This window comes from Caenorhabditis remanei, chromosome II (assembly GCF_010183535.1).
Source record: "Caenorhabditis remanei strain PX506 chromosome II, whole genome shotgun sequence".
Classification (NCBI taxonomy): Eukaryota; Metazoa; Nematoda; class Chromadorea; order Rhabditida; family Rhabditidae; genus Caenorhabditis; species Caenorhabditis remanei.
The window spans coordinates 14,813,025-14,839,625 of NC_071329.1; the positions used below are offsets into that span (position 1 = coordinate 14,813,025).

A 26,601-nucleotide genomic window follows, 5' to 3' on the forward strand; every position below is an offset into this window, starting at 1 on the left:
TCTAGGACAATCGAATCCTCAATCAACTACCATCGCTCAACAACACATGGCAGCCTCTTATAACACCCTGGCTCAAGAAAACCAATTGGTTCTTCACCCTGCTCCGAGTACATACCCGATTCGTTTGATTCGTTTTTTGCCGCACCAACTGAGACAACAGTATATGAAACAGCCAGGTATGTATTTGTCTAAAAAGGGAGACACGACTATTCCAAAATTTAAGATTTTTTGATCGACTCGGAAAGAAAAGAGAAAGTTAACTTAGAGCTAGGTCTGAAAATAACAGACTTTTAGCGATTTCTACATCCGACAATATAATTTTAAGTGGATTTCAATGTTAAAAACATTAAAAAAACAGTTTTTAGGCTCCGCCCACTAGTTATTATGCACATTTTGTTGTAAGAATCACTGAAATTATTCGTTGAAATTAATATAAACCCAACTGATGCATTCATTATGTAGCTGGTGGGCGGAGTCTAAAAACTGATTTTTTGATGTTTTTAACGTAAAAATCCGCTCAAAATGCTGTTTTCGAATGTAAAAATTATTAAAAACGGCAAAAACTCGCTGATGCACCATATTTCTGGTCTAAAAGTAGGAATTCTAAAATTTTTATGTTAGAAATCGATTTTTAGCGTTTTTAGCGGCCTGAATACCAATTTTTCCCATTTGAAACCAAAAAATCACCCAAATACCCATAAACCCAGCCGATGCACCATGTAACTATTGGGCGGAGGCTAAAAACTGATATAAGACGTTTTTAAAACTAAAATCTGCTTACAATGCTGTTTTCGGACATACCTCCAAGAGAATTTTCTCATTTCCCTGGTTTTCTGAATCGATTCATTTCAAAAATCTTGAATTTTGGATGATTAAGTTTCAGATCCCGAACAAACTCAATTCTTCAAAAACGTTCAATTCAAACATGATCAACTAATACGGAAGTTTCATCTGCCAGCACGACATGCTATTCAGAGTAGGTTTTTTTATTTGATTGTAGGTTTTAAGATTAAGTTTTTGCAGATACCTCTAGTTTCCATCAGCCCACTCATCAACGTGCTATTACCGGGGGGAAGCAAGAGCCGGAAGATGACTCGGATGAGATCAACAAGATAATCAAGAAGCGTATTCAAAAGGCGGTTGATGAGAAGAACCAGGAACTGGAGAAGAAGAATAAGGAACTGGAAAACTGGGCGAAACATTACAAGACATGTTTTGATTTGAATTCGATGCTCTACGTGAATAATGCAGTTCTCTCAATGGAAGCACCAAAACTCCGGAATGAAATAGCAAGACGAGCTGAGAATGAGAAGAAGCTGAAGTTGGAGATTGAGAGGAAGCAGCAAGAAATTCGAGAAATGAGTGCAACATTCAAACAGAAAACGAATGCATTGGTGGATGAGAACTTGCTTGTAAGATTTGAGTGTCAAACGGAAATCAACGAGAATGAAATCAAGATGACGTTGCAAACAGTTGAGTTGGAGAAGGCAAGAGCCAAGAACTCGGAGAATAAGGCAGAGTTGGTGAGACTTTCTGGGAATGTGGATGAATTGAGAAAGGAGAACGAGAGGGCGAAGGATGAGTACATTAAAAGTATACACGAGATGGCGAAGAAGCTGAATGCAGAGGTGGAAGTGAAATTGAGTCAGATGACAGCACAGAAGGAAAAAGAGATTGAAGATTTGAAGTCAAGTTTCGAAGAATTGAAGAAGCTTATGCAGCAAGAGTTCACGAACTCGATAGATGATAAAGATCTTGAAATCGCAACTCTAAGCGATAACTTGGAAACCGCAAAAGTTGAGAATCTGAAGCTCACTCAATCTTTACAAGAAGAAACTGCAGCTCGCAAAACAGATCAATTGAGTTGGGATGAGATGTGGAGGGGAGTGATTAAGGATTCAGAAGATAAACATGCTCTGGGACTGGTGGCTCTTGAAGCAAAGGTTGGCGAGTTGGAAGCGAAGATTCTGAAACAAGATGGGCAACTCGCGGCGTACAAAGAACGTGATGCGGCTCTTGCAGACCGTCATCGCAAGAATTTGTTGAGAACGAAGAGAATGTATGAGTCGGAGAAGAAAAGTTAGTTCTGAATCTGAATCAGAGAATATGAATTGATATTAATAACTTTTTTTAGTTCTGGAGGAGTACGAAAAAGCGACGAAACAAGGGGACGATATTGAAGAAGTGGAAGATTACAAGGGTGATGTGAAAGGTATGTAGCATTTAGTTATTTGTGTAACTTATCAGAATGTAAGAATTTTTTAAAGATTTGACCCACGTGCTTGTCAAAGAAGCAAACCCGGGAAGCTCGAAGCAATTGAAAGTTGAGGATAAGAAAGGTGAGCACTCCACGTTGTATACAGTACCGCTCAAAAGAGTATCAACTTTGACCGGTTTCAGTTGAACTTTGAGAGAGTGTCATGGTGATTCTGATTGTTACACCAAGTAGATTTTTAATGAATCTTACAGATCAAAAGTAGAGCTTCATTTTTGTAGTTTTATACGAGCACTCCCTAGCAAGTTACGCATCGACAAAAGCAACACATTTCAGAGCAAAATAGAGTGATTTTTGAGGTGTCCCCTCAAAATGACTATAACTTGCTAGGGAGTGGGCGTACAAAAAAGTTGTCAACAACAAAAATGGATCTCTACTATTAATCTGTATCATTCATTAAAAATCCACTTGATGGGGCAATCAGTATTATCATGACACACCCTCAAAATTGGGCATTTTCAACTGAAAACGGCCAAAGTTCATTACCTTTAGACCGGTACTGTACTTATTGAACACTCGAAGTTCTAATGAGTTCACATGAAACTATACACAGGTTTTCCATTTTTAAAAAAATCACGAAAATCTCAAAACCTATTCATTTCAGAGAAATCAATCAGGTCAAAAGAAGTTGTTTCGGATAAGAAAAGTGAGAGGAAGACTACGACGGAACCAGGAACAAGCGGAACTCAGAAACGTCACATGACGTCTTCAGGAGATCACAAGGAAAAGAAGGTAAGTTACCATGAAAAAAGATAAATGTTAATTGTCATCTAAAATTTTTTCATTTCAGATCAAAAAATCGGATTAAAATCAGATGATCTTCAGCCGAACTCCCTATTTCCTTCGTATCAATTCTTTCATTTTACCCATTTTCCGTTATTGAGACCAAGACTAAATTATCATTATTATTATTAATAAATCTCTAGACCAGTTTTTATGCTCTTCTTTTGAAAGGCTTAACACATCTATTGTCATATCATTATAATTGCACGGTCTAACTTCTAGTCCAGTAATCCGATTAATTGTCTTATCCCTCATTTCTTGTATTCATACATTCATTCATTTAGTTTTCTTAACCTGACTACTATGAAAGTTTTTCCAAAACCGAACTACACAAAGCACCAACAGCTGCCCTTCATGAGAAGAAATGTGTGCGCTGTCCCGCTCTCTTTCCTTCTCTCTGTTGTGGTCGCTTTGTATGTAAGTGTTATCGAGAAACGCGCAAGAAAATAAATCCGGAAGTGCGCCAGTAAAACTAAGGCGCAAAAGTGGATTTCGCTTATAAAATGGAGGAAAAAATAGAGATTTCGAGCTAATTAAAAGTAAATTTTCAGAAAATTGAAGACAAAAAAATTCTAGAACCAGAGAAACTTGCTTTGCATGAAAAAAATTGGTTTGGAAATATATCGGACAATTTCTAATTTTTGTAGCCTTGGAGATAAAAAGTTGGAGAAACACACAAGACTATTGTCAGACTTCTGAAGTGGATGGTGAATCTGAATCTCAGGGTTGCTCCAGATCCCAATCAAAACGCTGAAAACTACAAGGCTACTCTAGAAATCAGAACGACGACTACAGTATCCGGTGCAATCGCAACTGATATAAATGAAAAAAGAGGGATTTCTATTCCTATTCATATAGACTGATCTCTAAAAATACCAAGAAAAGTTTGAGATTACGTTGCTGTTTCAAATGAGCATATTTTGTGTCGAAATTTTGGAGAATGTGTGCCTAAACGGGTTACTGTAGGTTGGATCTTGGATCCATAAGATTCTGGAGTACTAAAGGGTAATATGGGTTACTGTAGACCTAGGTTTCAATCAATGATGGAAGACGTACTGTAGAGGTGATTCAGGATCCTGGATCTAGAAGCTTAAAAGTTACTGTTGGTTGTATTTTAACGATTACTGTAATGTTGTGGTGATCACTCCCCTTTGCTTACTCATATTTGCTTATTTACATGCAGCTCACCATAACCTTCAAAACCTCGATGGACTTTCATCTGTCAATTGTAGAAATGTCTCACAATTTCTCACATTTTTGATGACTATTTTGACCATTCTAAACTATAAAATTTCGAAACAATGGACCATTCTTTGGTTTCCGATCATTTGTATTTTATGATTCACTACGATCAAGGATCATAAACAAGAAAAACTCCTTGATTCCGATGATTTTATTATAATTTTTTCAGCAAACATCTATAAAATGCGGTTGAGCGGAAAATTCATTCACACTTCTCGGAATCGTCTTGGTTTGAAAATAATCAACATCCTGACTTTTGTCAAGTCATTCACGTTCGTCTCCGCCAAATTTGGGCAACTTGTTTGATTTTCTCATCTTGCCATCTTTCTATCACTTCGTCTTTATTACTAATCACACCATATGTGTTTTACCTGTTTTTTTTTTTCGAAATTTTAATTCGAAGCACTTGATTTTTGCAAATATCGTTAGCGAAAATCTATCCAGGAGAAAGATACGTCTCCCTGTATAGTATAATTAAATGTATTATCATTCTTTAATTGTTTTATACTATCGGCTCTTCTTGATGATCAGTTTTTAGCTTAAATAGACTATTAACTTAGAAGCAACAAGCCGCATCTACCACTTCCTTCACTCATAAAATTAGGTACCCGTATTCTAAGCCTGAGATGAAAAGGTTCACACTCAGACGATTTTTCAAACAAGCATATGAACACCAGAACAAAGTTTCGTCGGTTAGTAGCTAGTCAATTTATGAGATACAACAGAAATAGTGCCGGAAAAAGCGTCAACGAGGAATGGGGGAACGCGCCAACAGACAGGACACAGAAGACTCCTGAAGTGTATTTCGTAATTCAGTGGGCAAGAATTTTCAGTTTTTTCTCAATTTTCCCATAAAATTCAATTTTATTATCAGATAAACCAAAAAATTCAGTTTTCCCAGAGGACCGCATACACAGTTTTATTGTTTATGATTGTTTGCATAACGATTAGGTCTCATAGTTTTTTCGAGGAGGAGAGGAATCGAAAACTTTCATTCTTCCTTTCTCGTTTAGCCTTGATACAGTCAAGATTTGTTCTTTCTTGGTTTTCAGTCGTAAATACTGTATTATAATGGCACTTGTATTATAACGGCACCCCATCAATAGTCAGAATTCATGAATATGATTATCCCAGTGATTTTCTTGGTTCTGATTAGAAGCAGCGTTATTAGTAACGTCTTGATCAGCGAATAGAACGCACAAAAAAGTGTTTCTGTTTAATTTTAATGAGTTTCTGAAATCACGAAATTTCTCTCGGACGCAGTTGAAAAATGTAACAGCATGCCGTTATTATACAATATTTATGGTAATAAGATACTGTAATCCAGATTTTGATGGTCTATTTTTTACTTTCCAGTCATCTTCTCTCCTCTTTATATTCTTATACTAGCGTTCTCCAGGCATATTTCTTCTTTTATACGACTTTTGTGAATATAGTGGCGTCTGCTTGCGCAATTGCACGGACTCACGAGAACATGTGTATTGGCTTCTACGAGTGATCTCTGTCGTGAGAACACTATCCCCCTCCCCCTTTTTGCACCGTCTCTCCCAATCCTGACACTTTCTTCTTACTTTTCCTTCTTTTTTCTTCTGAACTACTCGACTAAATCATCAAATATCTGTTATTATCGGTTTACGAACTCGTTCCGAGGGCTGTTAAAGGCTCATCGATGTTATTGGAAATTTCGCGGATGGGTATCGTTGTTGAACGATATCAAACGCCGTGTTTTTGAGCTTTGCAGGTCTGAAAAGAACTGCAAATCATGTTTTCCGCGTCTAGACCATTTCATAAAAATTAGATGCGCCTTTAACACCTCCTGGCACGTGTTTGTGAACCGATCATATGACTTTTTTGAATCTGGCGACGTCTGCTTGCCCAATTGCCCAGGCAAGAGAACATATTGGCTTCTCCGTGTGATCACTGTCGTTAGAATATCATCTCCCCTCCCAAATTGACCTTAAGCAACAATCTCCCCGACAGACCGTGTTCTTTTAGTATCCGCTTGCTCTTCCGTGATCTCTTGCACCTCCTCTCCCATTCTTGACAATATCTTCTCACTCTTTTCCTCTCTTTTCTTCTGAACGACTCCATTAAATCATCAAACATCTGTTATGTATGATGAAATGATACGAAAATTCAAAAACAAAACGAAAACGAGAATGAGAGTTTTATGACTCATTGACCTCACTGACCGTAAAACTCATTGACCGCAAAACTTGCACTTTTCCGGTGTCGATCATTTTATTGAGTTCTAAGTGATACTTTTGTGCATTTCTTTGTACGAACTGACGAATTTTTCCGGTCGAACACTGTTTTCTTGTCTCTCCCCCTCTTTTTCACTTTTTATTATCAACTGGTTGGTATTTATTAGCTCCTTTTCTATAGTTAAAGTCCTTCTGTTTTCAAAACGGTTTCGTTTATTTTTTCATGGAAACTTCATATTTAGAAATTTCAGAAGAATGTCCACCCAACAACTCCCGTCTACCGCTTCTTCATCATCTGAAGACAATGACATCAAATTCGCCTACATCAAGAACAAAGGTTAAATTTACAAATTTCTTGCCGGATAATAACTCTATAAGTTTTTTTTCAGAGTTGGAGATTTGGGTGTCTCCGGACCAAAAATCCACGATTGTAATGCCCAACATCAGCCCAAATATGATGACCCAGAAAGAACTCGAAACCTACAGTAAGTTTTGTTTAAATTTCAAGGAAACAAGAATTTTGTTTTTGAAGAAATAATTGAAAGTGGGCGCGGATTCGAGAAAGGCGTTATCGAAGAACCAGAACAGAACGTCGAGGAAATGAGCCGAGAGAAGTACGACAAAGCTCTTCATGCCAGTAAGTTTTCACTTGTGTAGAGACATTTATAAGAAAAAATTTCAGACAAAGAACTCGGAAAGGCCAACTTCGCTCTCAGGAAAGAACACGAAACTCGTAGGTTCTAACAGTTGAAAAAAACTGATGGTTTCTCGTGTTTCAGTACGCCTTTTCGTGGAAACTATGAAAAATCAACACGATGAAGACTGGAGAGCGAAAAATGAATTGATGGATAAGCGTGACAAGAAGCAGAAGAAGAAAATCAAAAAGTTGGAAGAGGAAAATAAAAAATTGAAGGAACAGCCGAAAGAGGCAGATCAAGGTGAGCAATTAGGGATTTCGGATTTTGAAATGAGTTAAATTTCAGACCTACCAGTTGCTGCTTCGTCATCGACGGACAGCTCAGCACGCAGCACTCCACACCTTCCCTCACATGTCGCCACCAGCTCATCTCAAGTGATCTCGCCGACGCCAATCTCATTCTCTCCCGAAATCGAAGAATATCTTCAAAAACATGGAGGCAACATCCGTAAGTTTTTGATAGTTTTCTGTTAATAAAAAACATAGGACGTGGATACAGTAGGAATAGGCTTATGGAGGCAATTAGAATAGAGATCAGGGAGAATTGAGGATCGAGGGGAATCCCAGAGGTCGGGAACGACGGTTTTTATAGTCCTAGATCGGAAAGTGTCCTTGCTGCCAGCTGGGCTCGAAGAGAGGCGAGCATTCCGAAGAGATAGTGTGCGAGCCAACGGAGACGCAGGCGTAGTGGGATGATCTGGAAGTAGAATGGTTAGTGAGACATACTGTGTGTGGATTGTTTCTAATGGACTTTGGATCGATGTAACTTCCTCTAAGAAATACCTTTGTGAGATTCAGAGAGGGGGTAAAGGCAATATCTGAGCCCATTGAGACCGAGTACAGGAGTGCCTAAGGAATATGGATATGTATATTCCTTACATAATAATCTAACATTTGATTCCTTACAGAGTTCTGCAAGAATTTTGTGGCGTTGCCCTGCCAAGAAGTGAGAGCGGTGCCCATGCCAAGTGAGCTGTTCAACGCCTTCAAAGGAAAGAGAACCGACATTTGTAAGTAATGAACGATTAATAGCGGAATGTTGTAAAAACGTTTTCAGGCTACGATGAAGAGGCGCAAGGTGTCTTTCATAGATTTCGTGCGACTCTCAAGGATGAGCAGAACAAGCAATTGGCCACTGGACAGGTCACGTTGAAAGAGAAGAAGAAGAGAACGAAGCGGATTGCATCGTCAGGTGGGATTGGAGAGCCCAGTCAGAAGAAACCAAAATTTGACCGTGATGAGTCAGAAGATGACCAAGAGGTACGTTTAGATTGACAACTTCTGAAAATTGAAAAGTATGAATGAAATTTCAGGAACTTCTCGATGACATGTGAATTGGAATAGTGACCTGGTTCAATTATCTCGGTGCTTTGCTTTTTGTTTGTAGTTCAACATTTCTCATTTTTTTAGTCATCCAACTGAATAAATACTGAAACTTATAACATTTCTGTGTTTTCATTTTCAATTTATGTGGTTTTTAACCCATTATTATCTATTACCCTTTCACTTATGTACTTATGTAATCTTCAATTTCAGACAATCTTCAGTTTCCAAACCCGATTTAAAAAAATGATGGGCCCCGATGGAATCTATAGTACGTTTTTATTACTCACTATCAGGTGTCGGAAAATAGAAAAATCATCATATTTTTTGACATTTTTTCAATTTTTTATAGAAAATGTAAACATTTTCTGATGATATTTCTGAATTTCTTCTAATTCTTCTGAATAATAGTCAAAATTTGACTTTTTCTCGAAAAAGTTCAAACACTACAAAACATTTAGAATTTGAATTTTGGCGCCAATTATCCGTGCTTTGACAAATAAGAAGATAATAATAACTGTGTTACAGCTTCTCTGTTCACCAAGCAGAACGCGGGTGTGCCACAATGTCCGGAAGTTGCGGAAAGTAAGTTTGCATATATTTATATTATCACTGAAATATTTGTCTAATTTGCAGGAAAACCAAAACCTGAAGTGGATACTGAAGCTATGGCTCTCATCCAAGCGCAGAATTCCGTCTCCGGAAATCTTCTCGGCGTTGGAAACCGAGGAGCTTCAGTGACAAGCGATCAGGGAGTTGCAGTCGACCAGCAGCCGTCGAATGTGAATGCGGCTCCTCCTGCTCCAGCAATCAACCAAATGCTTCCTCAACCAGCCCCAAACGCAGCTTCAGTAGCTGATGGTATGCTATCATTTCTGAGAGCATACGAAAACATGCAGGCTGAAAATGTACAACTGAAAGGAGGATTGGAAGAAGCACGGAATGTGGAAGAACAATTGAAGGAAGCATGGAATACACAGGAAGACACTATCAAAACTCTCAAGAAAAGATTGGAGGAAGAAAGGGAGAAGGCTGAAAAGGAAAAGGAAGACTTGAAAAATAAAATGTGCGTCGACTTCGAGAAAAAAATGGAAGCCAGAGTGAAGGTAGTGGAAAACCAGAAAAATTCCGAAATCTCGATGCTCAAGAATGATCTGGACTTGGCAAAAAACGAATCCATCAAAGCCAAAGAGCTCAAAATCGAGACTGAAAGGAAGTTCGAGGAGTTGGAAAGCGACTTAAAGATCACTAAAAATGAACTCGCAGCTGAGAAAGAAGATAAGGCTAGCTCCCGTGGAGCGATTATTGATCTGGAAGATCGAATTAAGCTACAACGAGAAAAAGCTAACGAGAAAATGAAGAATCAGCAAGATGCAGTCAAAAATCTCATCACGAAGTCGGCGACGGAAAAGCGGATTTTCAGTGAGAAAGAAGCTGGATGGAGCACGAAAAAGGCTGAAATGGAAGCCGAGATCATAAAGAAATCTTCAGAAATTTCGGAGCTGTCTGGAAAACTGGAGAAAATGAGAGCTGAACTTCAAGATCTGAAAAATGAGAGTGAGGCCATCAATCCTGCAACGAAAAAGATTTTGAAGTTCATGGCCGAGAACAACTTTGCCATAACTGAAGTTGGCGGTAAGAGATTTATTTTAGATAAACTATAACAACTAGTTGTGTTTTTTTCAGATTCGGGAAATCGTGTGCCAGGACATCAAGAAGTGGAAAAAGAAGAAGAAGAAGTGGCGGATTCATCTCATAAGAAGGACTCTATCAAGAGAAGCAATAAGGAGGACGAGCCAGGACCGAGCGAGAAGAAAGTGAGTTTTAGGAGAAATACCATTATTGATTACCATGTTAATTTTCAGCAAAAGCTCTGAATCGAAGCTAGAAGTCTCCCCCAGCGTCCTACAATCTCGAAACAATTGCTCAAAGAGTCGTCAGCTACCCGTTTCACTTTTTTTTCTGATTTTCCCTATTTCATCGCTTTCTAAACTATTCTTTTGTCAATTTTCTGCATGTTTCCTCTTTCGACTCTCCCGTCATCAATCAAAATTCTCACCTCATCAAATATATTTTTCTTATTCCTCTCCAAAATTATGACTAATTTTTACTTATCTGATGTTCCCTAATCGTATCTTCATCTATTTTTCTGTGTCGACTTTTTCTCCTCCATGTTTCAATGTATTCCTTGGTTCTCCTGATGTCAGAGACAACACCCCATTCTTTTTTACTCGCAAAATTGTATTCCAAAAATGTTCCGCTTGTTCTTTGTCGTACTGAATCAGTCGTGCTGAGTCGTGTTGTGCTGAATCATCCAACGGATTCGCACTTTGATCAGTTTTCTCTTTCTCCCAACAGTTTTCTCCATCAGCTCTATTTTTATCAAAACATGTGTGTTTATCAGAAATATATTTAATTGAATTCCTTTCTCCTCTTCCCACATCGGCCCCGCCACATCCGGTCGGGGCTCGTATAAAAAGGGTAACTAGATCAGCCCCTTACAGTTTTTCCTATTTCATGTGGAAATTGTTAAATGTCTTTCTGTTCTTATTTCTCAGTTAATAACGTTGTTATACTATTGTATTTCTTATGTTCTTTTTCCTTTTTTTAATAAATAAGTTCAATTACCCAAGTTTGAGGTGTTCCTGATACAATTGAGCTACCGACCACGGAATTCGCATATACGTCACTCTCCACAAAGAGGACGAGGCTCTCCTCGTGTTGTATGTATGAGTCCCTCCGACTACCACACCAATGAATATGCTGCCTGGTACGTTCTGTGTGTATGTGTGCGCGTGTATGAGTACCCCTGTGGTGTAACAAATGGCCTTCGAGTGATGATGAGGTGAACTGGACAAGAAATAGAACCGAAATTTAACAATAACAGGAACACATGTTCTTGGGGAAAAGACATCGCGTATTCACGAATTAGCAGGAGAAAAGAAAATTCAGTTCTCACCTTTTCAGTTCGATTAAAAAAAATTCCACCTTGAATGAACGAAACCTGAAATTGAGCTCATGATATACACAGGACTGTCAGAATAATTATTCTAGAAGATGAGAGAATTTTGGAAATATAGATTACTATGAATCACCAAAACAAAAGTTTGATCATTTTGACCTTTTGCCTACAATAAAGTCCAGCAGAATAGGTTTATTGAGCCATATAAATGGAGATCAGAGGGGATTTGATGATGGAGGGGAAGCCCAGATTCCGAGAATTACAGTATTTATAGTCCAAGACTGGAGGCGTATACTGTAGAGATCGAGAGGGGCGAGGCTGTCGTTGATCGGGGGGGGGGGGGGGGCCGCAGGGGCGTTAGAGCGGCCATGACGGTAAATGTCGGGTGATTGGCGGCTCGGGCTCAAAGGACGTCTGGTGGCATAGCTCACGGTATGAATGACGTCACTAGGTGGTAGTACAGAAACGCCTAAGGAATACGAATATACATATTCCTTTATAAGAAAAACATGGAATTTTTTTTTAAATTTCACTTTTTTGTTGTCAACGCGAAACGCAATTCAGCATCGCTGAATTCTTTTTTTTTCAATTTACTCTTCTTCCAGACGACGTTCTAGTTACACAACTATATTTGTCTTCGGTAAAACTAAAATCTTGACGCGATCCATTCGGAGTACTAACCTGAAATCACAACTTTTCTTCTTCTCCGTATGCTTCCTCACATTCGAACTATTCTTGTGAAAATTGAATTCAATTCTCATTTCTTGATACTTTTCTATTTACCTTTCTATCCCTTATTCTTTTCCTCCCTTGTCTTCTAAATGTCACACATTATTCGTATGATATTAATGTTCGCTCTTTCTCTCTTCCTCCCGTTAAACTTTTGCCGAAGGGGCCAGGCAGTCACCTGCCCTCAAGGCAACATCTTTTTCCTCACTGTTAATTTTCTGGTGGAAAAATACAATTTTTTTCGTATTATGTAGTTTTTACTTGATAGACTTGAGTTTCATTACCAAAATTTAGGTTGCATTACCAAAATTTAGGTTGCATCACTAAAAAAGCAATACTAAAATACTACATCACTAAAATTTGAGTTGAGTAGTATTAGATTTCTGTTTATAATAATAGTACTTCTCTGTCATCCTATTTCCATTATATTTACTTTATAGTGTAATAAATGGAGGTCCTGTACCATCAGTCTCTAAAGTGCAGTGTTGCCAGAAAACGTTGTAAACTACGATGAGGACCTTCTTCTATTTGTTTTCATTTTTTTCTTTCGTTCATTCGAATACTTGCAATTTTTTTCTGTTACTGGAAAGAATTGAAAATTGTGGAGTATGTAGATACTACTCAGAAACTGATTTAATTTTTGTCTTGCTTTCTCTTTTTTTGAATTTCGAGTAATTCGATCTGCAATCAAGTTTTGTCAATTTTTCCAGTTTTTTGTCAAAACTCATGAAATTTATACTCATGGGTCTCATAGTAGACATAGACGAAATATAGTATTTTACAACGCTTGCCCATCCGAAAAATATTCATGCGCTTTTAACTCGAGCCGACTGGTGTTTGCAAACCGATAATAAATTTCCAATTTGTACTTTCTTTGATGCCCATTAGAACCCTTTAGACATATTCCCACAGATCATTCTCATGGCACCCCGCTGTGCATTATAATCCACAGAGCGGGAGATCGTTGCGGTTTCTTTTTCAAGTTTTGAACAGGTGGCCAAAAGAAGGAGAGAGAAAGTTGGCAAGGTCATGAAGGCAAAAAAAATAGAATGTGAGAATGAATGACCATAGTGCGAGAACATTTGTTTCTAGGTAGTATTCATGGACATTAAATATAAAATAGCGAATGAAAATGGGATTTCAAAGGAGTTCTGCCAATTCTACTTTTAGGTCATTTGTCAATTTTATTTATCAAATTTTTTCTCCTTTTCTATGTTTACTATCTGAACGTCATTTGACACCTCACACTCTTCAGTTTACTTCTCAAAGACAGTTGCCTCTTTTTTGTTTGCAAAAAGTAAAGTACTTTATTTCAGCTTTCATCATGAACGTCAACGGAACTCCAACTGCGTCATCGGCTCCAGAAGTTATTATTTTGGACGATGGTTTAGGAGACCAAGCTGGACCACCACACGGAATTCACACGGACAATAAGAAGGATCTTCAGAATAAGGCTGTTGATGATGTCGCTGCGACCATGGGCCCCGGAATCACTCCAAGGAAAAATACCAACGTTTGGAACTTCAAGAGAATCAGTGATCAAGACATTGGTCTCAAGACTGGATTGATGGCTCATGACCCCGTGAATTCACAGGGTTCGCAGAACCCTTTTAATATGACACATCTTATGTCTGCACCAGGAAACAACTTCCCCGCACCACAACAAAATTTTGGTAAGTTTGTCAAAATAATTATTTTTTTCAATCAGTAAACTGTTTTACAGGAGCACAGATTTCAAACCCAATCCGCCCGTCAATCAATGGAGGAAATAGTCTAGAAACCGTGATAGACCAGAAACATGTCATTCAAAAAGCGGGTGGTCTTCACAAAGATCCCAAAGTTCAAGCTGGATTCTCTTCAAATCATCAGAACTTCAATGGAATCAATGTTCAAATGGCTGGTCAACAGACTCTGATAACTCCAGAACTTCACTCAAACTATCGTTTTTCGCGAAATCCCAGTGCGGTTGCAGGAGGAAACCTCGGTGTATTCGAAAAACAAGCTGCGCCCCCAAGTATCTTCCCACAAAACATTAGTGAGTTTTTTTCTCAAAATACGTTATATTGAGTTATTATGACCCAGAAGAAGATGATTTCTCTCTTTAAATAGAAGGAGTTATTACTTTTTATGAATTACCGTAAAACCTATAATAAAGGCGCACCTGCTTGTTCGAAGTGGTATATCTCGGTTCTCAAAGGAAATATCGAAAAACTTTTAGCTGACAAAATATAGATTAATATTCATAGAATATTTTTCAGTTAAAAATATTTTTATAACTTTAAAGACAGCCGAGATAGGATGCTCCTAACTTTTGCTAGCGGGTGCTCCTCCATCGCAGGTTTTACGGTATGTATGAATTCCCAAAAACCTCAATTATTCCAGTGTTCGGCAACCATGATCCTCAGCACCAAAGGCAACTGCTATTTCCGTTCCCAGTGACGATTGAAGGTCATATAAATCTTCTTAACAAGTGCAATGAGCAACACCAACTAATAGTAATGTTGAATGGAAAAATGAATCAAAAGCATCGGGAATCCGAAGCTAAAAAAGTGATCACTGCGGCAGAAATAAACAATCTGAAAAAGCGATTGAGCGATCAGAATGTACTCGTTCAAGGGAAAGCTATTTTAATTGCTCAGATGGATGACAGAATGAAGAGACAACAAGAACAAGAATTGGAGAAGAATTCGGAAACTGAGACATTAAAGAAAGTATTGGAAGAAGCAGGAAATATAATTAAATCAAAAAATCAAGAAATTGGAAAGTTAAAGCAAGAAATAAAAGATCACAAAGCGAATGCTGAGTTTAAAAAAAAAGAAATAATTGATAAGGAGAAAGAAATGGACGAACAAGTGACCAGTCTGAAGGATGAGTTGGCGGCTGCTCAGAAGACTATCGAAATGAAAGAAACAACCATTATGACGCAAGAAAAAATTCACAAGAATAAAGAGAGTGTGTGGGAAAAGGAAAAGAATCTTGAAAAAAGAGTTCTTGAAAATAACATTTCGGCTCAAAACCGTAATCATCAAGCGGAGAGGAACAAATGGAATGAAGAAAAAAGGAAGTTAATGGAGGATCTCAAAGACGCTATCTCGAGGAACGATATTCTCGAAGTCGATTTTGAGATTCTTCGAGAAAAAGAAGCAAGAAAACAGGCGGAAGGTCAAGAGTTGTCAAGGCAATTCTCCAGATTCTTTGGTAAATCCATTATCGGTAAGAAAAGAAATCAAAGTTACAACAACTAACTTATTTTTCAACTATTGGTTATTTCAGATGGTGCTCAGTGTGAAAATGAGGAAAAAACCGATCTGGAGAGCACAAAAAGAGTTGTAAAAGTGGAAGCGACCAAACGGAGTCTTGAAAATGAAAATGATGATGATCAAGGATGGAATAAAGAGAAGAAAGTGAGTTTTTGTTTCGAAACGATTGAAAGGGGACGGTTTCCCAAACTCCGAAAAAGAACTGCAAGAAACGTGAAGCCGAATTTTTCTCGGTTTAATTCAATTCTTTAATTTTTTGTACTGAAAATGCAGCATCTTCAGATTTTCAGACGCCGCAATTGTAGAAAAATGGAATCTACAATTCCATCAGAATTGTAGAAAATGAAATTCTATCAAATGAACCAGAAAACGTGAATTTTGGTCGAAAATCGACTTTTTTGATACAGAAAAACAGATTTTCAGAAAATTGAATATAACTTTTTCGGCAGAAAAGATTTTCTGAAAAAAAAATTGCACGCAATGTATTGAAGATGCTCTGAAACTGTTAAAATTCTTAGAAAATGAAATATTCGATAAAACGGCTGAAAATCTCATTTTTCTGAAAATAAGTTTTTCTGTATCGAAAAAGTCAATTTTTGACCAAAATTCACCTTTTTTGGCTCATTCGATAGAGAGTTTAATTTTACACAATTCTGATCGATGGGACCTTTTTTCATCCATTGCGATTTCTAAAAACCTGAAAATACTGCATTTTCGGTGCAAAAAATAAAAGAATTGAATTGAAACGTGAAAAAACCGGATTCACGTTTCTTGCAGTTCTTTTTCAGAGTGTGGGAGACCGTATGAAAAAAAAAATTAATATTGTTCAGGTAAAATTGTGAGAATGTGATCGCAGCGTTTTTTCAACATCCCAGCATTCCTTCTACACACTCCAACCGATTGTTCTCATAATTTCCCAGAATAATCTTTGTTGAAGTTATTAATTATTATGAATCTTAATTATTATGAATTATTATGAATCTTATTAATGGTTCTTTTTATTTATTAACGGTATCATAACACATATTTCTTTCTCATATGTTTTTGCTACACTTCTTTCCGTTCTTCACTTTTTAAACAACAATTCCAAGGTTCTCATGTCTAATTTTCGCACTGTTTCATGTTTTTCAAGGTAAACCTCTAGTAAACACAACGTTTGCTTACGAGAAGAATGCTTGTCGGATTGTTTCAACACTATGTTCTATTTTTCAAATTAAAAATGGTAGATTACCGTAAAAACTGTATTAGAGCGACATGTCGCTCTATTTTTCAACCGCCTCTGAGAACAATTTTGTGGTTTCAGAAACTCACTAAAGTTAAACGGAAAAACACATTTTGAAAGTTCTATTTGTTGATCTAGAGGCTACTATTCACGCTGCTTTTAATCAGAACCAAGAAAATACACTGGGATAACCATATAAGACAGGCCAAATTTGAAAAATTTTTTTCGTCGTCAGTTTTTTCACAAATTTTCAACTTTCCTGTGAGTTTTCACAGAAAAAATTGAGTGTTGCGAAATTCCAAGAATTGATGTGGAAATAGAATGAATCTCCCAAAATTGTTAGAAAACGGAAAAATTTTAGAACTTCTGGGAAATTCAACAGGATTTCTACGAAATTACAGTTTTTCCTCAACTGGTTTGTAGAAACTGATTAAGGTCAGCTGTCAATTTGATTTTTTGAAACAGTTTCAAAAAGAGTTGCGAAAAAATTCGACCAGTTTTTATTGAAAAAGACAAACACAGAAACGTAACAGTTACACTTTTGTGAAAAACAGAAAAAAAAGTACGTGAAAATTAGAATAAATTTGATTTCACGTGACGAACTCGGGCCTCCCCAAAACCGAAACTGTTACAACTCTGGGAATTATCCACGTATCGTTGTGTATGAGTTTCAGAGAGCTACCTGAAATTAAAAACGAATTGAACGTATTGACACAAAAAAGAAAACGACAAACCTCATTGTGACTTAGAAGAGCATTTTGTAAGATATCAACATAAACCAATAACAACGATAGATTGATATAAATAAAATTTTGCTCCAAACACAATATAATATATCTGAAAATCTGAAAGGATTATTCTTGAAACCGTAATCGTTAAGTTACCTTCTAAACACTATTGAGAAGTCCAATTAGCATTAAAAACCCAAGTAGAATTGGGAATTGAAAATTAGATGAAAAATCTGCAAATTTGTGGTTTTTTCTTACCTGGATTCAATAATTTTCTCTGGAATAGGCATATTTAAATGTATAGAGCTATATCTCATGTCACATCAAGCAGCAAATTTACCAGCAGGAAGGAATAAAACAAATCATCAAAACAAATGACGTGTCACTCAAAAAACAAAGGACGTTTTTCAACGTGGCTTGTTATTTGAAATTCTGCCACGTTTATAAAAAATTTTGGAAAGAAAACCACGTTTTGATGATTTGTTTTATTCCTTCCTGCTGGTAAATTTGCTGCTTGATGTGACATGAGATATAGCTCTATACATTGAAATATGCCTATTCCAGAGAAAATTATTGAATCCAGGTAAGAAACAACCACAAATTTGCAGATTTTTCATCTAATTTTCAATTCCCAATTCTACTTGGGTTTTTAATGCTAATTGGACTTCTCAATAGTGTTTAGAAGGTAACTTAACGATTACGGTTTCAAGAATAACCCTTTCAGATTTTCAGATATATTATATTGTGTTTGGAGCAAAATTTTATTTATATCAATCTATCGTTGTTATTGGTTTATGTTGATATCTTACAAAATGCTCTTCTAAGTCACAATGAGGTTTGTCGTTTTCTTTTTTGTGTCAATACGTTCAATTCGTTTTTAATTTCAGGTAGCTCTCTGAAACTCATACACAACGATACGTGGATAATTTCCAGAGTTGTAACAGTTTCGATTTTGGGGAGGCCCGAGTTCGTCACGTGAAATCAAATTTATTCTAATTTTCACGTACTTTTTTTTTCTGTTTTTCACAAAAGTGTAACTGTTACGTTTCTGTGTTTGTCGTCTTTTTAAAATTCCTTCAATAAAATTTTTTGTGAACATTGTTCCAGTCTCACCAACTTGTCGTTAATCAAATCCTAATAAAGAGAAAGTTTCAAGTATGAGTAAACTTTTTCAGAAAAATTCGACTAGCTGAGAATTCATAAAACTCTGTTAAAAATCACATACTTTTCAAAAATCCGCCAGATTTTAACAATTATGAGTTTCCCATTTTTTGCCAAATACAAAGAGAAAACTGTCGAGGAAAAAAAAATTTCAAATTTGGCCTGTCTTATATTCATGAATCCTGAGTATAGATGGGTGTCGTTCTATTAGAGGTGTCGCTCTAATACAGTTTTTACGGTATGTATATCTCATTGGTTCATTGAGATGTGCAAACAGAGATTATGAGTAGCCGGTTTATTGATTTTCTTGTAGTCTGTCTCCTCGTCATCCACAGGACACAACAATTACCTTTTCGCGTTTTCTTTTTTTATTATAGTAATTTGCAAATAAGCCATAAGAAATATAATAAATTTTCAGAACGAGAAATGCAAATTCTTAGTTTGCCATTCGTGGTTATAAGAGAAATATTTGCAAATTTCAAACTTGAAGAACTATTATTTTTATCTTTCTGCTCAAAAAGATTCAAATATCTTATCCAATCACTTCAAGGACGTCGGTTTAAGCAGATTAAAATTATCACATATAATTTCTCCGTTGGAAATGTCTGTATTAGTGCAGAAACGCTGTTTAGTTTGACATTAAGTGAGGTCAACTATGGTTTAACACAAATGGGAGTGTTTGGAATGAGCATTGAGACTCCATGCTGGTAAGTATTTAGTTAAAGATTCGAACTTCTTGTTATATTTTGTTCATGTGTTTGTTCTCACGTTATTACTGGGGAATGATCTAAATTGCAAATCATTCGGAAACTGACAAAATCAATATGTTCATTCACGTAAAGATAGCACTACAAAAACTACCAAAATGTAGTTACAGTACCGCTTAAAAGGTTATCATCTCTGGCTGTTTTCAGTGGGAAATTACCAACTTTGACAGTGTGTTTCGGTGTCATCTGATTGTCCGACTAATTTTATTTTGTATGGATTGGACAGAGCAAAAATAGCATATAATTTTTGTAGTTGACCATCTTTTTTGAAGAGCCACTATCTTAAAATTTATAGGTCGTCAAAGTAATTTAACACTAAAATCGACTAATTTCAGTGGAGATTAGCGAAATTTTGGAGCTTTGTACTTTGAAAACCTGTAACTTTTCTGGTAGTGTCCCTACAAAAAAATGGTCAACTACACAAATTATGAGTTATTTTTGTTCTGTCTGACCCATACAAAATAATATTTGTCGGACAGTCGGCTGATACCGTTGCAACTTAGGTCTAGATGATTCCCACCGTTACCAGTTCAACGTTTCGTGACAAAAACCTAGTTTTTCCGATAATCAACTTTTACATACCGTATAGGCCCCGTCTCAACTCCAACGTACGTCTAAATCATCCCCTAGTTAGTTTTTGTGATACAAACGTATCTTCGATTTCCAGAAATTTAATATTTCAGTTGGAACCCGTTGCACTCAACATATGAATACGACAAGAAGGAAAAAGATTACATCATCCGAGGAGTTCACTCCTATATTCAACAATTCTTCGGACCGTCAATCATGTATCAAGTCAATAGCAAAAACGTGTTACCCATTAGTCTTGAAAACGTCGAGAGCAGTTCCATAAAATGTCCTGAAAACACAAAACCAGAAGAGCTGGAAGCTTGCTTTCAGAATTCTCCAAACCAAAAAACTACTATTCATCTTGAAGGTCCTTTGGCAGGCAACATATGCTCAGATTCTGTGATCTACAAAGCCGATTTCTTGGATGTTGATTGTTTAAGAAATCGCAAAGAAAGCGAAATTTTGCGTCATTTTAAGGGAAAACGTCTTCGTTGTATGAACACGTCTTTCTCTAATTCTCAAGTCATCGAATTTCTGAATGCATGGAAATCCGGCCAAATGTTAAAAAAATCGAAACTTCTCGGTATCCATACTAATTTTGACTTGAACGAAGACGAAATAATGGGGAAAGTTGATCACATCAAGTTCAACAAACGGTCTGTTTTTTTTCTCACCTGACATATAATATATTTATCTGAATTTCAGCCATGGTAATAAAGAAAACACTGTTGCTACTACTACTGGTCAATATTTGATACGAGAAAGTGATGGACAGAAAGGATATCTAACTATTTCACAAATGTCTGTTCACCTTGCAGTTTTTGGTCAAACTGGAGGTCACGTCAATTTCGATATTTGAGGATTTTTCCGCGATGCAATTTCCTAATTAATGTTGTATACATATTTGTAATTTCTCATTCATTTTTTTCCAATAATGAAACATCAGAATTCTTTGAATGGCTCTCAAATTTTTCTTCTTTGTTTACAATTCATATTCGATCCCAACTAGCTTCTGAAATAATCAATCAATTAAGCTTCCAAACATGTTCCTACTGAAATTCAAAGTTCCAAAAACTTCTAGAATCTCCTGACCCTTCATAATATCTCATGCTTGCCCATCTGTCTCAACATTTATTCTATCAACATTTGTTCTACACATACTCCTCTACAGACCATAAACTCGTTTGGCGGTACTACACATTGTTTATTTCGATTGAGCAAAACTGTCAATTTATGATTCATAAGAAATAAATTATGAACAAAGAAATATGCAACATGTGGGACGTTTACAACTTGGCACTGAATCTTTTGAAGAGGTTTGTCTCTCTGGGAAGGTTTTTGTGAGCAACCATTCATAACTACATTCCCAGAGGGACAAATCTCTTCAAAATGTACCGTTTTCTCTTTCCGAAAATAATTTCGTTCAATTCTAAAAAAAATCTTCCAGGAAACGAAACAGAGGTCCTGAGGATGAACTTCCAAAACAACGCTGCTGTGGGTTCTATTGATGAGTCGAATCCAGGATTTGTCAGAGAACATCAGAATATGAATGCCTATGTGTATCAGTATAGTTATTTTACTATGAAGAGTTAAAAAAAATTATATATTACAGGCAGTTTAAGGGAGAGCATGATGAATAGCACTTTTGCTCAAATGAATCTGGCTCGTGAAGTATACGCTCAAGAAAATCAATATCAAGCACTGTGGAATGCGTTTATGGTGCTGGCAGGTGATCATGACAATCTCAATAATAGGCTCCAACAAGCGCTGAAAGAAAATGGAGAATTGAAAGAAGCAAATTGGAATTTGTAAGCCGAGGGCCACGCAACTCAACACGATGTTGAAACAATGGAGAAAACGATTCATTTCATGTCGAAAAGGATGGATCTTCAAGATGAGACCATCAAAGACTTGCAATCTCAACTGGCTGTTCAACAAATGAAGGAAACCAACTCATCTGTTTCATAAAATAGTCTCTATAAAACTTCTCAAAATACTTGTTATCTTCTTTATCTTTTGTTTCATCTTTCCTTTTCTCGATTTCTAACATTTCGTCCACAATCTTTCCTTATTGTTTATTGTTTATTTTATTTCCTTTTTTATCCCGATTAATTTTTCTGTTTTCTCAAAATAACTTGTTCCCAATAAAGATATTCTGTTCCATTTCTTTCATTTGTTTAGATTCGTCATCCTATCGTCCGAATCAGAGTCAGAAAGACCGCGAATTCCTGTGACCATGTCCGCAGATGTTCGAAATATCTGTCTGCATGTTTTTCAATGAGTACTTGACTTCCATCTGAACCAAACATGGAAACCACGTGGTACCCTGAAATCTATGCAGGCATTTCAAACTCATCTTTACCAACAATGATTCATGAAACATTTTACTATGTTGATGTTTTGTACTCCTGAATCATTTCGCAACAGTACCCTCTTCATACAAAACACTTTTGTAAATGTTCCCCTCTTTGCAAAATTTCTGTTCCCACTCTCCGCCCACTCCCCTTTATCAATCAATTTACGTTTACTCATAGTCACATTCGACAGAATCATTCTGACCAGCTTTGCTTTTTTTTGTTGTTTTTTTGTTCCTTTTATTAGCTCGGCACAGTTCTTACAACTGCGCTCCACCAAATCCCCTTGAAAAATGTATTTTTTTTCTCTGAGTCGCTCAATTTCGCCCACAGTTTTTTTGATTTCGGTAGAGCGCGGTTGTAAGATGCGTGTCCTGCTAATAGGAGAAATCATTTCTTACCAAAATGTGCCCCAGTTTCTTATAGTTTCAGTTTTCTAATCAACTGTAAAATCTTGAAGATGATGATGTCTGCTTCAGAAGACAAGACGGCGACTGGAGGTACAGTGTTTTTCTCTTTTCATATGAAAAAGTCTTCAATTTTCAGTGAATCAAGTTCCCAATAAGCTCCCAAACAACCAGTTGAATATGAGCTCTGGAATTTTTCCCAGCCAAGAGGTCCTCCAGAATTTTTGGAATCAGTTAGTGCCAACGACAAACTTTGCAAGGAGTTATGGACAAACCAATGGTATTATTTTCCTAACCGATCGGTTGTTTTCTCTATATTCTGATTTCAGATTCGGACGATTTCGGATATCAGGCGCCCTCAAAAGACAGTCCAACCACGCAGGAAAATGAACGTCTGAAGAAAGAACTTGAGGAATCCCGACGAGCAGTTGAAGAGAAGGATCGCAAAATTGAGGAGCTCAAGAACAATATTTTCTGTTTCTCAAAGCATTATGATGCAACTGCGAAGCTCTGCATGGAGCTGCAGGCATCAGCTGGGCAGAACGGATTCGAGGAATTCTTAAAGGAGATGGAAGAAGTGCAACATTTGAAAGGAAAGGAGCTGTTCGACTTGAAAAAAACTGTGAATTCACAAAAATTCACAATCGAGAGACTGGAAGGAAGATTGAGGAAAAGAGAGGCAACTATTGGAAAGATGAAGGAGAAAATTCGGTATTTGGATCAAGACTCTACAACTCTCGCGCCAAAAATGAATTCAGATGATGCTTCAACTTCTTCAGGAAAGCCAAAAGAGCCTGAAGTGATTCCTAGGGAGGTTCAGAAGATGTTCACCAGAGAAAACCTTGGTAAGTTTTTCTTTGATTCCAAAACTTCTTTTCAAGAAATTTTTAAATTTCAGAATTCTGCTCCAAATATCTCAGACGCAAAGTTCAAGTTGTCAGCAGAATTCCGTATTCAAAGCAGCTGTTCGATATTTTCAATGCGAATCTTCCAGTTGGACAGAGAAAAGGTGTGTATTTTTTTAAATTTATGAGTTTTAACTCACAAGCAATTATAATTTCAGTGTATGGAGCTGTCGAGAGATATCAGTGCGCAAAACTCCGGGACATTTTGTTGGAGGAGCAGAAAAAGCAGATCGACAAGGGTTGGATCACTGTGAGACACTATAATTGTCCCAGTATTTCGATTGGGAAGAGGAAGATAAATGCTGAGTTCAAGATGCCTGAGGATCCATCGCCTAGCTATCAAGCTACTCTGGATGCCCATGAGCTTTTTGCAAAGGTAAGACTGTGTAGAGTTTCAAGTTTTAAGTTTTGAATTTCAGAAACGCCGTCAGAAAAATGAGGAAATGAATCGCCAATCATCATCTTCTTCTTTGGACACCACTCAACTATCTACTGTTCCTTTCTAATAATTTTTTCATCCGGTTTTAATTGTATTTCCTAATTTTTACCCTTTATTTTGCTCAACTTGTCCGCTTCTCTTCCGTATTTTATCAAATGTTCCCCTTTTTACTATCCCAATGAACCATAATCATCAAAAATCAATTGTGTTTTCGAAATTTCTGGAAAGAACAAAAAAAACGAAAAGAAGTAGCACACTTGTGGTGTCTGCGTGTGTGGTCCATGTCATGAGTCACTCGTATACAGGCCGCCTGTCCAATCGAAGTGGTGTGTATAATTCTCCAAGAATACAGTACTATCTCGCCGCTCCACGAGGTGTGGCTAGTTGGGCGTCGCAATGATGACGTTCTAGTGGTTTGGTGTTGTGGTAATGGTACACATGTCTGCTCGGCGGAAGGATGGGAAAAGAAAGAAATCAGTTTTTGTGAAGAATTTATTGAAATAACAAGACATTTTTAGCTGACTCAAATATGCAAATGCAATGTAGTTGCGAAACGTCGTGGTTGCGAAACGTCGTGGTTGCGAAACGTCGTGGTTGCGAAACGTCGTGGTTGCGAAACGTCGTGGTTGCGAAACGTCGTAGTTGCAAAGTGTCGATGTTGCAAAGTGTCGCGGAGCCGTAGAATCGAAGTTAGGTACTCCTTCCGTGGAATTTCTGAATTTTTTAGTTACATTCTAAACCACCTGTGATCCAACTCACTTTTTGAAACTCCGTATGAGCTTGCTCACTTTCATCATATGATGGAGCACACTCTTGAACTGACCGCTTTCTTCGAAAATGTCTTCGTACCACTGGTTCGCGGATCATCACCATGTTCTGGTCCAATTCCTTCTTTTGCTTTTCTTTGATGAAGTGTCGGAGCTTTGAGCATTTATAGATGTCCTCACTGCCATATTCTGAAAATTGAACAATAAATATAGAGAGTGGATGAAATGGCTCACCTGTTTTCTGATCTTCGATTGGCAACAATCGATTACAAATATTGAAAAATTCCCTTGTTTGAGGGATCCGATATACTTCTTGAATTGGCCTCTTGATGAAATTCAAGCAATATTCTGGAATTGAATCGTTTAGAACTTAATTTCGATTAATAGACTTACTGAACATCTCCGGCGGGAAGTAGTTGGCTACCTCTCTCTCCACTAAGCCAATCTCAGTGAGAACATGCGTTGAGCTCCCTGAAGAGCTGGGATTCCCTCTTGATTCTTCCCTCAGAGCTTCTTCTTTTTCTCTTGCTTTGACTTTCAGTTTTTCTTTCCTTTCATTCTCTGGTTTTCTCAATTCTTCTATCTTTTCATATTGCTTTTCAATTTTCCTTTGTTTCTTTGCGACTTCTTCTTCCAGCTCTCTAATTTTGAACTTCTGATTGCTGTCTTCAACATTCTTGACTTTAATATACTTCTTCTGTTGAATATTTTCGATTTTCAATTTATCGAAGTCTTGCTTCAGAATGTTGAACTGATTGAGCAAATTCGCGTTGATTGCTTCCAGTTCTTCAATCCTCAGACTCTTCTGCCACGAAACTCTGTCTTTTTTCATTTCTTGGTCAATGAATTCCTGCATTTCTTTCAAAAATGTTATCTGACCTTCAGTCTGTTTCATTGAGATTGATGGTCCTAAAAAAGAAAAACTCAAATATTTCTGTAAAAATCACCAATTTACTCACCATTAGGTAGCCGATTGTTAGATTGTTGCTGGTTCTGGAGAGCTGGATAATAATTTGAATCTCCAGTTCCAGGCACTCCTCCAATTGGTATTTGTGCTAGGCCAGGAGCAGCGATTGGAGCAAGAAAAGAGGCAAGATAGGGAGCAAGAATATTGTTCTGCTGCATTTACAGTTTTGTGAAAAATGACACTTTCACCATCCTTATAAAGCGCAATATTTTATGGCGTGTGACTTCTTCTTTTTTTCCCAGCTATGCATCGTCAGCTGATAATAAAACTGTATCTGGGAAAATGTGTTAATTCGATTATACCAAAGTTTTATTGTTTCGGTTTTTGTCTTTTCCTGCTCTGAAATTTTGATCTGTCAGGATTTCGTAATACTGAAAGTGTGTGATGAAGTTTTTAAAAAGTGTGCAGAATCTGAAATTTGTCGAAAGGATACAGTATCAAATTTTCTCTGAAATGTTTCCCCAACTACTCCTGAACCTTTCCAACCAATCCCGGGATAGACTCAGGAAGCCAAGACTTCTTTCGAGGCGGAGACGCAGAAATGCTATCTTTGAAGGTTTATATCTCAAAAGTGGGCGGAGCTATCAAAAAGTTGTCAACTACAAAAATGAAGCCCTGGTTTCGATCTACAAGAAAAATGTAAATTTGTCAAAATCGGATGAAAAAGAATATCATGGCGAGCTCTCAAAGTGCCGATTTTACACTGACCACCGTTTCTTCAGTGACAAACTACACTCACAATAAATTTCAGAATTTTGCTCCAAATATCTCCAAAAAGAAGTGTAAGAAGATAAAACAGTCCATTTCTCAGAAAGTTCTTCAATCTTTTTAACGCAAGT

At 37.1% G+C, this 26,601-nt stretch overlaps 6 protein-coding genes across 6 annotated transcripts; 5 read left to right on the top strand and 1 right to left on the bottom strand.

Annotated features, from left to right (window-relative positions):
* Positions 1-6,759: 6,759 nt before the first annotated feature.
* Positions 6,760-10,401, top strand: GCK72_007003 (uncharacterized protein; the record flags this gene model as incomplete). Its single annotated transcript, XM_053725932.1, has 12 exons — positions 6,760-6,841; positions 6,894-6,989; positions 7,037-7,141; positions 7,187-7,237; positions 7,284-7,442; positions 7,488-7,649; positions 8,110-8,211; positions 8,259-8,393; positions 9,053-9,109; positions 9,161-10,159; positions 10,211-10,341; positions 10,390-10,401. 12 exons carry the CDS (start codon positions 6,760-6,762, stop codon positions 10,399-10,401), a joined length of 2,091 nt encoding a protein of 696 aa, XP_053590126.1.
* Positions 10,402-13,539: 3,138 nt separating this feature from the next.
* On the top strand, positions 13,540-16,317 carry GCK72_007004 (uncharacterized protein; the record flags this gene model as incomplete). The annotated part of the gene is made up of 5 exons (XM_053725933.1): positions 13,540-13,888; positions 13,939-14,250; positions 14,598-15,428; positions 15,489-15,619; positions 16,306-16,317. 5 exons carry the CDS (start codon positions 13,540-13,542, stop codon positions 16,315-16,317), a joined length of 1,635 nt encoding a protein of 544 aa, XP_053590127.1.
* Positions 16,318-19,255: 2,938 nt separating this feature from the next.
* On the top strand, positions 19,256-20,782 carry GCK72_007005 (uncharacterized protein; the record flags this gene model as incomplete). Its single annotated transcript, XM_003109797.2, has 3 exons — positions 19,256-19,293; positions 20,037-20,579; positions 20,629-20,782. 3 exons carry the CDS (start codon positions 19,256-19,258, stop codon positions 20,780-20,782), a joined length of 735 nt encoding a protein of 244 aa, XP_003109845.2.
* A 611-nt stretch (positions 20,783-21,393) lies between these two features.
* GCK72_007006 (uncharacterized protein) lies at positions 21,394-21,735 on the top strand (the record flags this gene model as incomplete). Its single annotated transcript, XM_053725934.1, has 2 exons — positions 21,394-21,493; positions 21,536-21,735. The coding sequence occupies 2 exons, from the start codon at positions 21,394-21,396 to the stop codon at positions 21,733-21,735; spliced, it is 300 nt and encodes a 99-aa protein (XP_053590128.1).
* A 1,002-nt stretch (positions 21,736-22,737) lies between these two features.
* Positions 22,738-24,095, top strand: GCK72_007007 (uncharacterized protein; the record flags this gene model as incomplete). Its single annotated transcript, XM_003110051.2, has 6 exons — positions 22,738-22,777; positions 22,824-22,964; positions 23,014-23,529; positions 23,583-23,693; positions 23,748-23,965; positions 24,009-24,095. 6 exons carry the CDS (start codon positions 22,738-22,740, stop codon positions 24,093-24,095), a joined length of 1,113 nt encoding a protein of 370 aa, XP_003110099.2.
* Positions 24,096-24,751: 656 nt separating this feature from the next.
* GCK72_007008 (uncharacterized protein) lies at positions 24,752-25,920 on the bottom strand (the record flags this gene model as incomplete). The annotated part of the gene is made up of 4 exons (XM_003109810.2): positions 24,752-24,984; positions 25,030-25,143; positions 25,189-25,704; positions 25,755-25,920. 4 exons carry the CDS (start codon positions 25,918-25,920, stop codon positions 24,752-24,754), a joined length of 1,029 nt encoding a protein of 342 aa, XP_003109858.2.
* Between the last annotated feature and the right edge of the window lie 681 nt (positions 25,921-26,601).